Source organism: Lasioglossum baleicum, chromosome 12 (assembly GCF_051020765.1).
Source record: "Lasioglossum baleicum chromosome 12, iyLasBale1, whole genome shotgun sequence".
In the NCBI taxonomy this organism is placed as follows: domain Eukaryota; kingdom Metazoa; phylum Arthropoda; class Insecta; order Hymenoptera; family Halictidae; genus Lasioglossum; species Lasioglossum baleicum.
Genome location: NC_134940.1, coordinates 7,254,726 through 7,271,167, shown reverse-complemented (window position 1 = coordinate 7,271,167; position 16,442 = coordinate 7,254,726). Strand labels below are relative to the sequence as shown.

General features: G+C 39.6%; 1 protein-coding gene across 4 annotated transcripts in view; it reads left to right on the top strand.

Moving 5' to 3' along the window:
• Positions 1 to 16,442, top strand: part of LOC143214328 (uncharacterized) — a 404,553-nt gene that overhangs the window by 379,187 nt on the left and 8,924 nt on the right. For 3 of the 4 annotated variants that reach the window (XM_076435223.1, XM_076435225.1, XM_076435224.1), the window contains 3 exons: positions 5,502 to 5,622; positions 6,854 to 7,035; positions 13,896 to 13,988. In XM_076435223.1, coding sequence (XP_076291338.1) covers positions 5,502 to 5,622; positions 6,854 to 7,035; positions 13,896 to 13,988 — 396 coding nt within the window. The remainder of the gene's footprint in view (positions 1 to 5,501; positions 5,623 to 6,853; positions 7,036 to 13,895; positions 13,989 to 16,442) is intronic. The other variant, XM_076435226.1, reaches the window with a different exon arrangement.

Sequence of the window (16,442 nt, the reverse complement as noted above, 5' to 3'; positions counted from 1 at the left end):
TTCCTCCGCGACTCTTTCCTGTTTACCGTCAAAATAATCTGCCTCGAAGACGCGCAGCTTCAACTTCGACGGTAAATATTTGAAGTTCCGCGGGGAACGTGTCTTGCATTTTGCCCGCCGCTTGCGATAAAACACTCCCTCGAGTGTGGATAATTAGTCATTGACTTTCCCCGTGTTTCCACTGTCTTCTGCCCTACTTTTCTTCCTATAAGGAAAGTACGGTCATGCCTCGATATAGATGACAGAGATGTGCACGATACTTGCGAAAATCTATCCTCGTTACTGTGAAAATTTTTCGTTCGCATTTCGCTCGCACATACATTGCAAGTATAGAACAGTAGACTATCAAATTGGAAGAGAAGAAAGTACGGTAATACCTCGATATATGTGACACAGATGTGCACGATACTTGCATAAATCTATCCTGGTTACTGTGAAAATTTTTTGTTCGCATTTCGCTCACACATACATTGCAAATATAGGACAGTAAACTATCAAATTGGAAGAGAAGAAAGTACGGTAATACCTCGATATAGATGACAGAGATGTGCACGGTACTTGGGAAAATTTTTCACTAACATTTCGCTTCTATACATTGCATGTATACGACAAGCAGGGGCCAAAAATAACAGTTGTTCTAAAATTTTCTACGATAAAAATAATTAATAAAAAGTTTATTGTTATTGAAATTTAAGATAATGTACACAAAATATAAAGAAAAAAATTCGGAGAACAAAAGGATTAAAAAATATCACTTTTTGTACTTTCTGGTTACAAATAACAGTTACTAGTGGTCAAAAAATTGAATCCTCCTCAATAAATGTTATCGACGAATAAAAACTGTTTCAATTGCTCAAAGCAGTTATCGATGAGAGAAGTTCATATTTCGATCGCTCATAACACTTATCACATAACAGTGTGCGATCGAAATGAACTTCTCTCATTGATAACTGTTATAAGCGATCGAAATAAATTTATCTCATCGAATAACTGTTATGAGCGATCGAAATAAATTTATCTCATTGATAACTGTTATAAGTGATCGAAATGAATTTCTCTCAACGATAACATTTACCAACAAGAGAAAAAGTTTTCGGTTACTTATAATTAGACTGCGGATGTTTATGCAAAATAAAAATGTTTTACATTGATTGTGAGAAGCGGGAATAACATAAAAATTGATTTTATCCCTTAACGACTGTGTTACATTAAAAGCAACATTACAACATTCTTGAATTTTAAAAATCTTTTACTGTTTTATAATTAGCACAACCAATTTCTTCATAAGTGCATAAAGATCCGCAGTCTACTTATAATCCTTATCTGTAACCAATACGATTTTAGTCGATGAAATACTTGTTTATCTATGACTTCTTTTCTTTTTGGTTATAACAGTTATGGTCCCTGATGACAAGCTTAATTTGACTATAGGAAAAATATGCGATTGAAATTAACGTCCGCCGAGTAAATATCTCTTCGTGCAGAGTGAATCAATTCTTTTATATTACACGTAGCGAGGTCACAACCGCGCGAGAGAAAACAAGTGGATCGCTAAATGTCGCGTTTGTTCTCGATAATTTAATATTGTATTAAACCCAAGCGGCCTCATTCATTTTCCTGTCCCGATGTGCTCGTTTCCATGAATTCTCGGTCGACTCATAACGCCTCCCCATAGACAGATTCACGTCGAATTTGATTAAATCCTGATTTCAAATGTTTTTCAACGTAACAGCCCCGTGCACAATGACATTCTTTCCCCCCTATTAACACCTAATTTCAAATTAACCGGGCAGCTCGCCGGAAAATTATTCCTCCATTCTTTTAATGTATTCGCTAAGCATAAAGAAGTTTCCTTTAATGCTGCTTACTCATTTGCAGCTTTTCAAATCTTGCTTGAGCTCTTCCATTTACCTCATTGCTTCTGTTTCCCTTCGTCGTTCGCTACAATTAAGGAAACTGGCTGGTATAACTTTAAAACGGAACTTGCGAACAAAACTTACGGAAGTGTGTGCCGTGTTCCGTGTGAAATATAACTTAATATTTCAACACTTGCATTATCATTAATTTAATTGTCCTGGAACATTAACTAAATGGACACGGAGCAGCAAACGTTAATGGAACATTAATTTAAAAGATATTATTTATATTTAAATTATACAAGCGGAATTACCTCGCTGAACTTTACTGAATTAATGTGAGAAAAATAATGTCAATCCTTTTCGGATACAGTAAAAATCTAATTAACATTATAATTTGATTGGTTCCAACTTGTCGAAAAGACGTGGCGTACGGAATGATAATTTACGGCTGATAATAAGCGATATTTCTCGTTGGTCTGCCTTCCTTAGGTATTTCGTATTTGCACGAAATCATAGCGGCTATATCGGTATATTCGCAAGTACGTACATAATTTTGCAAGTTCTTGCAGAAAGGCTTGACTTGGGGAAGCAACTTCCGCATAATTTGCAGGCCCATCTGCTACCACCACCATGTAAATGCTGCCACCATATTACTTTGCTTTGAAAATAACCGTAAAGTTCCTCGACGATCAAATAATTTAAAAATAATAGCCGACCACGAGCAACTTCTTTTTTCCTTCGAATATTAAGTTCTGAGTAGCTAATACTTTTTTTCACGACGGAACAAAGATCGAGCGAAGTTGGTCATTTTCACAAACAAAGGCTATCTGCAAATTAACTTTCGCATTATTCCCTTTTCATTTTTCACATTAACTGTTATTACGGTGCTTGTTTTCTGCTGGGTCAGAACGATTCCGTGAAATTGATTGCGTCAAACTTTTAAAAAGTACCTTCCATCTTACAACTATTTCCAAGCTGCACGGGAATTAACCTAAATGAGTTACTGTTTCATACTGTCTCGTAAATAAATAAATGTTTCAGCAGTCTCGTTTCACCCTTAATAGAAAGTAAGGTCGACCTTTAAAAGTTGAAGCTTCAACTTTCCACGTCTGAATTATATTTTGAAAAGATGCACTTTATGTAAGAATAGCCGATCACACATTATCGTTTACTTCGACCAACAAAAACAAAGTGAATACAACCAACAGTTAGCGTGAATCGCACTGCTAGCCGGCAATTAGAGAACGCCAGGCCGAAAAGGGTCCGCTATTTCCTATATTCGCTCTGGGGGAAAAAAGACGACGGCTGGAAAAGCCAGAAACTTCAAAGCCATTGAACTATCAGCTCCGCAGATCGTGGATCGCTTCGGTTGAAAAAAAGAACGGGGTCATACTTTTTGCCAGCGGAGGGAGACCGGTCGACCGGCTAAACAGTTTTCAGGTAAAAGTTAGTTCCCGTGAAAGCGTGGACCGGTCTCGCTATTCCCACAGTTAGAATTCACTTTCGCGATCGTATCATGTCTAGCCGGGGCTTTTTGTCGACATCTGGTTTGCTTTTTCGATGACACGGGCATAACGGCGCCAGGGGCGGCGATATAATTCGAACTTTTCCTGTCAGGGTGTGACACGTGCGCAATTTATTTCAGCGAGATCGAGCCACGGTGTCGCGGCCCTGACCACTCGGTTCCTGCAAAATAAAAGTTGCCGGAGCCAGCCACGCAATGAAACAGAGCACGCGGCCACTGGCTGCGGGAAAACGTCCGGCATTATCGCGATAATGCAGCGTCGTCTTCCACCGGCAGCAGCACGCGGTGTATCCATTACTATTACCTTTTTTATTTTCATTGCCGTACGTGTGGCCGCCGCGGAATATCCACTTTCGAGCCTTGTGTACCCCCGTGTCTCGATTCGATGGACCATCGTAAATTCTTTCCTACCCCCGGAGACGTTAATAGCTGCTCCCGGACGGAAATCGAATGACCGATTTTCCAATCGCTCGCCGAAATTATTTCCCGATAATCGCATCGGCCAGCGGAGCTGCGAAGAATTAACCCTGTTCCCCTCTTTGACGATAGATCCTAGAATTACTGATGAGCGCGATGCGGATTGCTAATGTCTCTCAAGGGAGCTCAAACTTACCGCCCTTTGTGTCTTCAAGGATCTTTGAAGCACCAGGTTTCATTAAAACTAGAAATCACTGGACCGTTTATCAAATTTAATTTGCTGGATTTGCTGTATTTATCTCAGAACACATATAATTGATAGAATTCAGAATGTAAAGAATTAAACATAATATCTAAGAGTTTTCGTCGGAAAGGAAGATGTGAAATCGTTTGAAGAAATATACGGTTTAAATTAGAATTGACCGTAAACGCGAGATGCGGAAAAAAAGGAGCAGGTGCGGCCGAAGGATTCGATTTAGAGCTAATGGAACGTACATGTCACAGGAGTTTCCTCGAAGGGAACCAGCACAAAAAATATCGGCAGTTACATTTGTGTACGCCTTTAGTTCGGTCTCGTTCTGTTCCACGGCATTTCCAATATTATTTTTCTTGCTTTTCCGAAAACAAAGGGGTAGTTTCGAAAATATAGGAAAACACCGCCGTCGATTCGGTACGAAAATAAACAGTAACGATTCATCTTACAAACTGCGATCCTCACGAAAATTCCTTTAGAAAAATACAAGAGGTCTCTCTTTTAAACATTTAAAGTTTTTAAGTCTCCAAGAACGGTATTCACTTATTTGTAGAACTCGTGAAACGGTTTATTTTATCAATGGAAGGTTATCTAAATATAAAATACAATAAAAATCTTGTAAATCCGGCATTCGTTTTATAATTCACGATTTTAAACTCTTATGAATGTACACGTCGTAAATGGAGATGGTTTTTTATTTTTCTCCACAATTTTTAGCGCACATGCGTCACGCACAGTTATTCGTTTATCCGCGCCATTGAAACGTCCTATGTATGTTCGAAAGTAAAACAAATGCAAATAAAAATTGCAATAAAATAGAGTGTTGTCTACGGCGTGTAAATTCGGCGGCGCACGCAATGAATAAAATTTCACAGTTGCTTTTACAAAAATAGCGTCGTAGCTTGCCCGCGTTCGAATACGCTCGAACCGACCGAACAGTCCGGAAATCATTGTCGGACATTAAGCTTTATCGTCCGTGCTGGCTGCACTCGAATGTATTCGCCAATTTGTCTTATGCCAATAAGCCTGCTGCAGGACGGATAAATAAAACACGGCGAATTGAAAGTGAAAAATAAAGGAACGGTATATAACAGAGGGGAAAACAGATTTCGTTCAACTGGATAGCTCAGAAAATCTGTAACTCTGTAAACATTTACTTTTATAACTAGACAGCGAATTTTTGTGGAAAATTAACATTTTCTACCGGGATGGCAACAATCAGGTGTGAAATAGACATTTATTTTCTTTCTTAATATGTTTAATAAGTTAAAAATAATATAACAATGTTTTAAAATTCATCTAATGTTTTTGCTGTTTCAAATTTCACCTACCCATTTTTGTCATAAATGGATAAAATCCGCTGTCTATTTATAACTTCGTTGTTGAATAATTTAAAAAATGTCAAATACAATTAGTTCGTATTATAATATTGTCTTTATTTTTCCAGCAACCGAGGAGAAATTCGATCTTGTATATAGAAAGAAAACCATAGACGATAAGGATGGAGTGGAGATAACGTGCATAGCAAAAGGACTATACCCAGAACCCACCCTGGATATATCCGTCGAGTAAGTACTTTCCCAAGCTTTCCAACCCCTCAAGCATATACTATAGTAAACTATCCAATTTTCGAAAATTTTCAAATCTTGGTACACCTGGACCGTCATTCATTTGTTAACCAATATGTGTAACTCAACAACAACTGTATAACTAAGTGTTCTAAATTTTTTGAAAAAATGAAAAAATTGTCTAAAACATTTTATTTTCGATATACCTGCTAAATTCGAAAATTCGATTCAGATCACAGAATAGAAAATGTTAATTTTCCAGCCACGTACGTGTACAATTTCGCAGATGTTACCAGATTGAAGTAATTATTATTTAACGTACCCACTCTGAAGCGTTACGTATGTTTTGTTGTCTCGCATTACGGTTTCGTATCGCGTAATATCTAGCAAATATCAATTGTGAGCGCCACTGCGAAAACACGGACAAAAGTCGTCCGATTTTAGCACCGGGAACTTCTCAGCGATAACAACGAATCCTGTGAAACTGTTCCGCAGAGCTGTTATCTGTAATAATAAAACCAGAAACACAAAGCGTGGACAGCGGTATAGCACAGATTAAACCGCAGTGAATAAATATTATTATTATTGTTTTACACAATTACCAGCACCTCTAAACCACGGGACGAACGTGCAAAATCGCGATACCGAAATTCGTTCGAAAAAGATGCCACTATAATTATGAAGAAAAGACCAATTTCAGAAACAAATTCTACAGTTTTTTTGTTGACAATTTTCCACGAAAAGAGAAGTCTGCAAAATTACGATACAGCACTTCGCTCGAAAGAGAACCTGCTAAACTTCGTATAGCAATTTTGCATAAAAGAATAAGTCGAAGATGGGGAACAAAATTGTTGCAACGCCTTGTTACCAAGAAAATCGACTTGGAAAATGGATTCCATATGAACCCGTATCCCTGTAGTTTACAGGAAATGAAAAATTCAATTCAGGAAGGGGACGAGCTAGAAAATTTCATCCAGGTTTTTCGACTTATTTTTTTGCGAGAACTGGTGTTCGGACCGCTTTGCAAAACACTTTGTACAGGGGATGGTGAAAACGTCCACGGTTAGAGTGGATCCGAGCATTGTCATCCGCACGATTACTCGAACGGTCGGCGTCGCGAGGGTTAAAGGAGAGAATCGCATGTGCTGTTTCGGGCGGAACAGCCTGTATCGCATGATGTTTCCTCTTTAACGCGGCCGTGATAATTTTGCAAACGTCGCTTCCATTGCAGGGGTGTTCCGGAAAAGCAAACAGCGAAGCCCGCCGTTACGCTGCGTAACGATGGACTGTACGATATCTTATCACGAACGGCCTTACTGGACGAAGATTTACCGGAAGCAGCGATTGTCAAATGCTTGCTCGGTATACCGAAGGCGAACTACAGCGTTTCCCACAATGCCATCTACTATCCCGGTTAGTATAACGTTATTTTAATCTATCCTATCTATCTTTCTCTCTATCTCTTGTAAGCCCCTATCTTTCTCTCCGGGTAGAGCCGGAAGTGTTCTGCGTTCAATATTCAACGCGACCAAACGGGGCACACGAAAAATGGGTCGCCACTCATTAAAACAAAATCTGGCGAGCTCTGTGCCGATCAACATTAGCTTCATTCTTACGAGCAAGGTGTGCCCAGTGTCTTTCACTGATTTGATCGAATAATTTTCCAGGGGTGAACCACCCCTTCGTTGTGGTAACACTTTTTTTAATATTCTAAAGGGTTGTTTTAACTTTTTAACCCCCATCCGTCCCTCATTTCACGGACTGAACCTGTCCCTTGGCTTGAAATTCACACAATGGTGTAAAAGATCCATGAATTAACAATTTAAACAGTTATTTTTTATCAAATTGATGAATTAAGAGGGTAGTCTCGTTTCCAGAATTGCAGGGGTGCGGGATGCACCTTCTGATTTCTCAATACTGCAAAGATGGGTTTTCAGTAGTGAAAAGCGCTAGATATAAAAGATCAATCTAGGCCGCAGTCGTCCTCAAAAGTCCTATTGTCACGTTTACGAGGTGTAATTTGCATTATTCGGAAGCATAAAGCTGCGCATGTATTTAGCTATTTTCCTAAAGCAGTTTCTGCTGGAAACGTGACTTTATCTGCAAACGTACCTACAAATAACAGAACATTTCGGTGAAACTGTGTCGAATTGACGCGAGGGACGGATGAGAAAATAAAATACGTATGCTTATTTTTGAATTGCCTACAACACATTTCTAAACGAAGCAAATCGGTAAGAGATATTTTGAACACCTACCTCGTCTCAGCAATTTATATTGCTAATATAACACGAAAGTTTGCTGATCGACAACGCGAGGAGAGAAAGCTACGTCGCAGGGGCAGTTAAGCCATTAACAAACGAGAAACAAGACCCAGCGGGGCTGCTGGGAGAATGCTAACAGTACATGTCGATAACAACACCGGTTTTAGCCGTCGATTATTTTCTAAAAAAATCTGCCGCAGAATGGGCAAAAAGTAAAAGGAAAACAGCGAAGAAGTAACAATCAGTAACGCAGAGGGGTAACGTCGTTTTGTATACGAGAATGCGACGGTTTTCAATGTGAATAACACCGGCACACCATCTTTTAATCTCGAGAGTGCTTAAAATATCATTGTTGCGGACTGGCTATCGGATTGCTTTCCCGTTCCGTGTGTAATTTTCTCTTCTATGTGTACAGGTATTCCAGTGCGTATAAACAACGCATGTCAATAACAAATTAAATGTCATCGACTGTTAGTAAATTCAGATTGTGATGCGTGTGAACAGGAGGTTCGTGTGTTGCGTGTTTGAGCGTTGTGTGTCTCTCTCTCTCTCTCTATCTCTCTCTCTATCTCTCTCTATCTCTCTCTCTCTCTCTCTCTCTCTCTCTCTCTCTCTCTCTTTTACGTGTATCTGTTTCACGCAGGACACGGGTCGCCATCGTAGAGTCCGAAGCGATATCTTCCTTTGGCTCGCTAAATAAAACACTCTCTTCCCGGAGTGTGTGTGTGTGTGTGTGTGTGTGCATCGTGCCGATCCCAAGCACGCCAATGCACCCGGCTCTGTGGCAATATACGTATTTTTTCTATTCTTTTTTGTTGTTGCGCGCGCGCGGGTCTATCTTTCATGGGACGTGGAGATACGCGCGCGGAAAACGTCGCGCTCTTCCGCGTTTCCGCTTCCGTGAGGGAAATATTGCAACGCGATGAAACGGACTTCCGCCCCGGGAATATTTGGTTTCGGTCGAATGGAAGCTTTTCAGGAGATTTAATAAAAGTAAAACGAGAAACAGTACGTACAAAAATCGCTGCCGCCTTCCGCAGCCACCTGCTTGACCTCTAACGTTTCGCGCCCGGCGAGAAAAAAATACGGGAGAAAATTATACAGTACGCGGAACATAACATGGAATTTGATCGAATCTATTGGACCGGAAAACCCTCCGGTGGCTACATAAATATTGATTCCGGTGAACATTGTAATATCCGAACAGTCGCATTAGGCTCGACGTTTCTCCCGCTGGAAGCTCTTCGGGTTCAACCTGTGGCCATTTTTCGAGCGTAACGAGCTCCGCTGATGTTTTCGAGTAAGTTCGGACGTTGAAACTGTGACGATTTGTTAGTTTGTATTGAGAAATGTATGTGGTTTTTCATATTCTTTTTTGACCGTGGAGAAACAGTTTTATGACAGATCAAAGAAATTGTTCGGACACAAAAAGGTAGCTGGTAATAGCGTGACCACTAGGGATGATCATGTTCGTTCTCAATCACGGTGATTTTTCACAGTGATGCTGAAGAATTCATTGTTTTGTTTACGGAAAAGAAAATTTAATATTTTTTTATTTTTATCATCAAATGAAGTAAGTTTACGTTAAATACAGAAAACGTAACACAATTCATATGCAGATGTTTTTATGCAAGCCAATTAATGTATTTAGAAAAAAAACTGATTCAATGGAGATGAAGAATTAGGATGACAGTGAGAAAATTCACTCGAGATTAAAGCGGTAAACTCGTTTCCAGGATTGCAAGGGTGCGAGATTCGCGTTCTCATTTCTCGATAGTACAAAAATGGGGGTTTTCAGTAGTCAAAAGATCATAAAAGATCGATCTAGGTCGCTACCGCCCTTAAAAGTCCTATTTTTTCGTTTAGGAGGCGAAGTTTGCATTATTCGGCTGCATGTTGCTACGAAAATAGCTACATGCGCAGTTGTATGCTTCCGAATAATGCAAATTACGCTGCCGAATAATGCGAACTTGGCCTCGTAAACGAAAAAATAGGACTTTTGAGGGCGATAGCGCCCTAGATCGATCTTTTATCTAGCGTTTTTGACTACTAAAAAACCGGATTTTTGTATTATCGAGAAGTGAGAACGCGAATCCTTGCAATCCTAGAAAAAGTGGTCCAGTCCCTTAAAAAATCACGATCACGGCGTGAATGAAGTTCAAATCACGGCTGTAATCGTGATTCTGCGATCACTGTGATAAATCACGGTTAAGGCGGTAGTACACCCTCGGATGTAACTAGAAAATAACTAGAATCTTACTAGAAAAATGGGTCGAAATATGGGTTTGCGCGGTTTCGCTTATTGTCCTTTATACGAGCACATTTTGGGCTGGGTGAGGGCTCATTCGAAAGAGGAAGGTTCACCGCATGTTGCTCTGGTCATGAGGTTAACGAGATTATGTTTATATCTAATAATATGAGGGCCCAAAGTATAGTAAAAATCTAGGAAAAAACCCGCAGATTTCAATGCATTTTTCTGTCTCTAAAAGCCTTTTTTGACTGATGGGATGACCAGAGCACCATGCCGTGAACCTTCCTCTTTCGAATGAGCCCTCACCCAGCCCAAAATTTACTCGTACAAAGACATTAAGCGAAACCTCGCAAACCCATGTTTCGACCCATTTTTCTAGTAAGATTCTAGCTATTTTCTAGTTACATGCGAGGGTGTACTAACGCCTTAATGATTTCGCATGTCATCACTAGTGACCACACTATATATTGGCAGTAACCAATTAATCTGTAACAAATCCCAAAGAACCACCTAGATTCGCGTTAGAAACGAACGATGCACAGTCGAAGGCACGATTTACATTTCTCCGTCGAAACCGCAGAACAAAAGTCCGGGCTGCTTCTGGTGTCGCGTCGCGTCGGCAACGTTGGCAATCCCCGGGATCATCTGAATCCAGATCACAGCGTTTCGGTTTATTATACGTGTTCCATTATCCTGACGGCGCCGTTTCATCCTCCGTAAGATGACATTCCAGTGGCCTGGAGTTTGGTTCAAAGGGCAAAGTCCCTAAGAGGCCGTCCGCGTTCACGCCGAAGGGTCAAGTAGTGGGCGTCGACAGGACCTAGCGTGTGCATCGCGTTTACTCACAGACGGCCGAGTATTTCGCGGTGAAACTTGTAGCAGCCACGTCCTTCCTCTTGCCTCGTTATCATCTTGGTCAAAGAAGGGTTTTCACCTCATCCGGTTGCAGCGGCCTGCGGTGGTCCACGCTCGAAGGAAAAGGACTAAATTACATGGGGATGGGGCGGGGGGGGGGGAGGATTAAATTGCTTGTACTTCCAGCCAGCACGCCCCGTCTATTATCATCCAATTTTCTCCTCTTTGCGAACTGAATCTTTCTCGTTTCGTAGGATTCGGATGAACAAAAAAATAAAGCCGCGTAGACGTAAGTAGGATAGAGACTGTGTACTCGACCAGATGGGAACTCAACCGACGAGAGAGAGAACCGTCTTGACGGTTACAGAGAAAGGATCCTTCGTTAGCCAGCCGACCCACGTGTTTACCAATTTGCACCCGTCTGTTCGACACTCGAGCACGTGACGAGCATCGCGATCCGTTTCGGTGACTTTCGAGGGCCGGGGTTATTACTGATACGTTCTCCACTGAAGGAGAACGGCCGAGTGGAACAGCTGTAAGCAAACGCCCACTGACGAACCAATCCCCTCTCGGTTCTCTGCCAATTACTCTTTGTGCGAATAACTTGGCCCCAAAAACACTAACCTGAAAACTCGCCTCTTCGAGTCCCTTGATTTTCGAATTCTTCCGTGTGCCATTCTCTGTCTTTATTCAAATCGGAAAGGGGACAATACAGTTTATTTAAATCTTTCGAATCTCCTATTAGATGTACCACGATCAAGAAACTTATTTCCCAAATCGTCGGAGTTCGGAACTTGGTTTGTCGCAGTTCTCAGCGAAAGCAACTCCCTAAGACTTCGTTTCCTCACGTGATTACCTCTCTCCCTCTCTCAGTTGTCACAGAACTAGTGTAATAAAATTAAGGGACTCCTGAAGTTCTCGCTGCATTATGTAGCATAATATAGCGCTAATTTAATGTGGCGACGAACCACCGGAGATTAATTATCTCGCTCCAGAGAATTTCCGTAAAAAAATATTCATCTTCCGATTTAAAATTGATTGGCCGTTTTCAAAACGTCGTCTTACGAATTAATGTGCCAGTAACTTGTATTTAGAAAAGTATTTAAAAATCGTAAAGTAACATATTGTATACATATAATATTTTCACATCAAACGGCTCACGCGCAAACAAACTCCTGTTGCTTTGCGTTTTGTTTGTTCGTTCCACTTTTGTGTTCTCGTATTAACGAACGTGCGATACGCGATACGAATAATTGCAATTAATATTATAATATTTGAAGGCATGCGAACGTCGAATGTTCTCTGAAATTTCCCGGTTTATTAGTTCCCTTGTTATGTTTGTTACTAATAATCCGAATGTTAAGTCAATTGCCTATTTTCAAATAGCAATGATCTTTGTAGAAGCACTAATAATTTAGCAGAATTATATTAAAGAGACACTTTAATTAAGCAGCACTTCCGGTTTTCCATTTACATACTTTTCCAATTCTCGAGCATAATGTTCATTCTTGTTTACTGTGAAACCAACAGGTGATTTATTCCAATATACAGGGTGGTCCTCATAAGTCTCTCCTTTATTTTTGATGACATAACAAATGTTTTTAATGCAACGTAAATGGTATCGTAAGGTGAATGCTTCGAAAATGTTTTTTTTTTCTCAAGATAATTTCTTCCAGAGTTTTCAAGGTCATCGATACTTTTTTTCTTGTAAATGTACAGTAAGGAGCATAACTGATTCCACACACTTTAAATCAGCACAACTTTTTTATGAATAGACAAAACGACTTCAATTTCTCTGTAAGGCTAGAAGAATTAGTTTAGTAAATGATGTGTAAAAAATATGTTGAAAAAATGCATTTGGACGGTATTGTGAAAAACAATAATAAAAATTGATTTTTACAACTGTTTTAGCTGGCCCGATAATAAAAATTTAAAAAATGTATTTTGTCAACTGGTATATTATATACGCTCTGAAAATTTCATTGAAATTGGTTAATTGGTTTACGAATTATAAACGATCAAAAGTGGTAAAAATTGCAATTTTTCAAGATTTTCGGCTTTTTTACCACTTTTGATCGTTTATAATTCGTAAACCAATTAACCAATTTCAATGAAATTTTCAGAGCGTATATAATTTAACAAAACACATTTTTTAAATTTTCGTTATTGGGCCAGGTAAAAAAGTTGTAAAAATCAATTTTTACTATTGTTTTTCATAATTCCGACCAAACGCATTTTTTCAACTTATTTATCAGACGTCATTTACTGAACTAATTCTTCTAGCCTTACAGAGAAATTGAAGTCGTTTGGTCCATTCATATAAAAGTTATTCTGATTTAAAGTGTGTGGAATCAGTTATGCTCCTTACTGTATATTGTTTTTCCTTGCATATTCTAGTTGACCTTAAAACGCATTCAGAGATATTAATAACATGACCAAAAATAAAGAAGATATTTAGGTGGCTACCACCCTGTACAATATTCGATTATTCAATCAAATTAATTTGATATGATAAAATTTCAAGTGCTACCTAAAGGATCCATTACAGTCAATAATGAAATGAATATTGTTAATATTACCTTCGTAACAACTTACTAAAAGATCAATAACAATTTCTCAAATCTGTCTACTTCCAATTTTCCAACATCCCACTGAACTAACCGTATGACAACGTGAACGATAAATCAAGGAACAGTAATAACAATGTAAAAACAATTTCGAGTGATAAAACACGTTGGGTCTGTAGCGTAGCTGTTCGTGTTTAACCATTAACAAGAGCGTCGATATTATTTGACCAGACCGGAGCGAATGAATGAACTGAATTGTTTAACACTGTTAACCAGTCCGTAGAAACATCTATGCTTACTACTTGATGGACGCGATATGTGGTGTTTGTTGTGCAGGACCGCCTACTACCACTTCAACTGCTACATCGAAGCTGCTGCACATAATGGGGAACCAAGCGCTAGACAACTCAGAGCCTGGCAATGGTGGTGGTAAGGCTTGTAAATTTCTCCTCGTCTATTCACGGCATCACCACCATAAGCCACCATCGTTCATGAGATTTGGAAACTTTGACAAGATCGATAGTGTTGTCTTTCTTGCGTGCGAGAATTCCAATTCCCAAGCATTCCACGCTCGAATTTGCTCGTAACGCCTGAAAATCGCTTTAGTACCCTGGGGCCATCGTTTCTTAGCAAAGAATCCGAAGGACGCGCTGACAAAGAGCACACCACGAACGATACGTTTTTCTGTCTTCTACTCCCTCCCCTTGTTCGAGCTGAACGACTTCGCTGAGGGAAATTCACGTGTATTCGCTGAAAGGATTATACTTTCCTGAGCAAGACGGCCACCGACCGGGGGGATGTTCGGGGCAACCGGGAAACGGGATGAATGGCGCATCCTGCCCGGAGTCACTGTGCCTCAATGTTAGATTCGTTTTGCGGCGACGGTTTTATTGGAAAATGTTTTAGAATATTTGAACAATGCCGACTCGACGAAACTTTGCCCGATAAAAGAGCGCCGGGAACGATCAGAATTTCTGTAAGATTACGCCCGACAATAGATCAGCGCTCCTGCTCATCGTACCCTCTTTTAAAAGATTAGTTTCCGTCTCATCTGTCTGCCATTTTTCATTTATATAGATCGGATTAATTACCAGCAGATCCAAAAAACCATTCGGCCATTAAAGTTCCCCTTCTCGAAAAATTGTCGATACTTACATCGTGATGATTCCATTAAAAAAAGATACGGTTAAACTGTACCTTGGGTGATCAGAAGTTTTTGCCTTTCTCTAAAAATGCAAGTTTCAATCCTAGGAGATCAGTGGTTCAAAAGTTATGAGTGTTTAAAGTTGAGCGACGCTCACTACATACCAACATGGCGGCACTCTGACATGTCAAGAACACTGCAAATCGCTCAACTTTAAGCACTAATAACTTTTGAACCACTGATCTCCTATGATGGAAACTTGGATTTTTGGCACTTTGGAGAAAGGTAAAAATTTCTGGTTACCCAAGTTACAGTGCTGATGTAATACTGATGATTGAATAAATTGTTTCCCAAAATGGCTAGGGAATACATCCGTGTACATGTGAATTTCATTTCAGCGTAAAAGGTCGTTCGCTTCTAACCACATTTCGAGCTTACCTTTGGCATCGTGTTTTTTTGCACTTTATTGCACTTTGACACCTGTTCTGAGGCACCAACGCTGCTCTAATGATGCTCTGATAATGTTAGAATAGTCATAGGTGCAATCAACAATACTTTTCTAGGTTTCACTGCTTGCATTTAATCTCCGATTTAATCTCCGTTCTGTATCCTTAATTACACGTGAATCGAGCAAGGTAAAGGGACAAATAATTATGAAACATTCACGTACGTTCTTATTTAGAAACAACTTTATCTGCATTTTAAACGTGGAAGAGTGTAAGGTAAATATTAACTTATAGACAATAGTGAAGAGGGTGGATAAATCTTGAAATATTCAAAAACTAAAAGTTGTAAAAGAATTTTCGGCATTTTTGGGAGTAAAAGGTGGAACAGTCTAATAATTTTGTTTAATGAACATCGATAACGTGCGTGACACGCTTATTTCGCTATTAACACTCTCGTTTTGTATTGACAATTAAAACAGTTACGTGCTAATTATGTCAGTTACGCCGGCGAATTAATTTGCAGACCGTGTGACACATAACGCGGTACAATTCTAAACTTAGTAAATAAATAAACGAGAGCCGGTTCCCTCGGCAGGACTCGTAATTAAACTACGTTTCTTCATAAATATTCTACCAGGATTAATGTTTGTAGGAATCTACACGCGGCGAATGAGTTCCGTAGGAACACTAACGGCTTTCGCAGAAATGAGATACAAACAATCATTGAATAAACGTGCCGGGAATTCGCCTTAGTACCCGAGAACAACCTCCTCATTGATTAAACGATTTCATTTAGACCGTCGAAAAATCTCGACAATTATTTACCCGTAATTAGCAGTGTTTATCGATCAGCTAACAAGATAATACAAAATGATAAACTTATCGGATTATATCTGAATTTATAATATCAGTGTGGTAGTATTAGAGAGTGGAGAGGTTTATGCAAATTTCTGTTTGTGTAATCTGTGTTACAAAGATTAGTTAACCTCCAGATTCTGTAGACGCATAAAATTCAACAGTTTAATTGCTAAAGAAGATTTTTCGAGATACGAAAGATTCTGATTTGTTGTATTTTATTATTAAACGATCGCTTCTTCCGATTTTCCACGAAATTTATAGCGTCTGCAACAACCAAGCGAACTCGGCCCTAACGAAGTACTTTAAAAACGGGATATTCGAGTTCCATGGCCGATATTATAAACGAATCACCTGAAATCCACTTGGCCAATCGATTTTTCATGATGCAATATTGCCTATGTTGCATTCCTCATCTCCTCGGCAGAAGTCTTATTT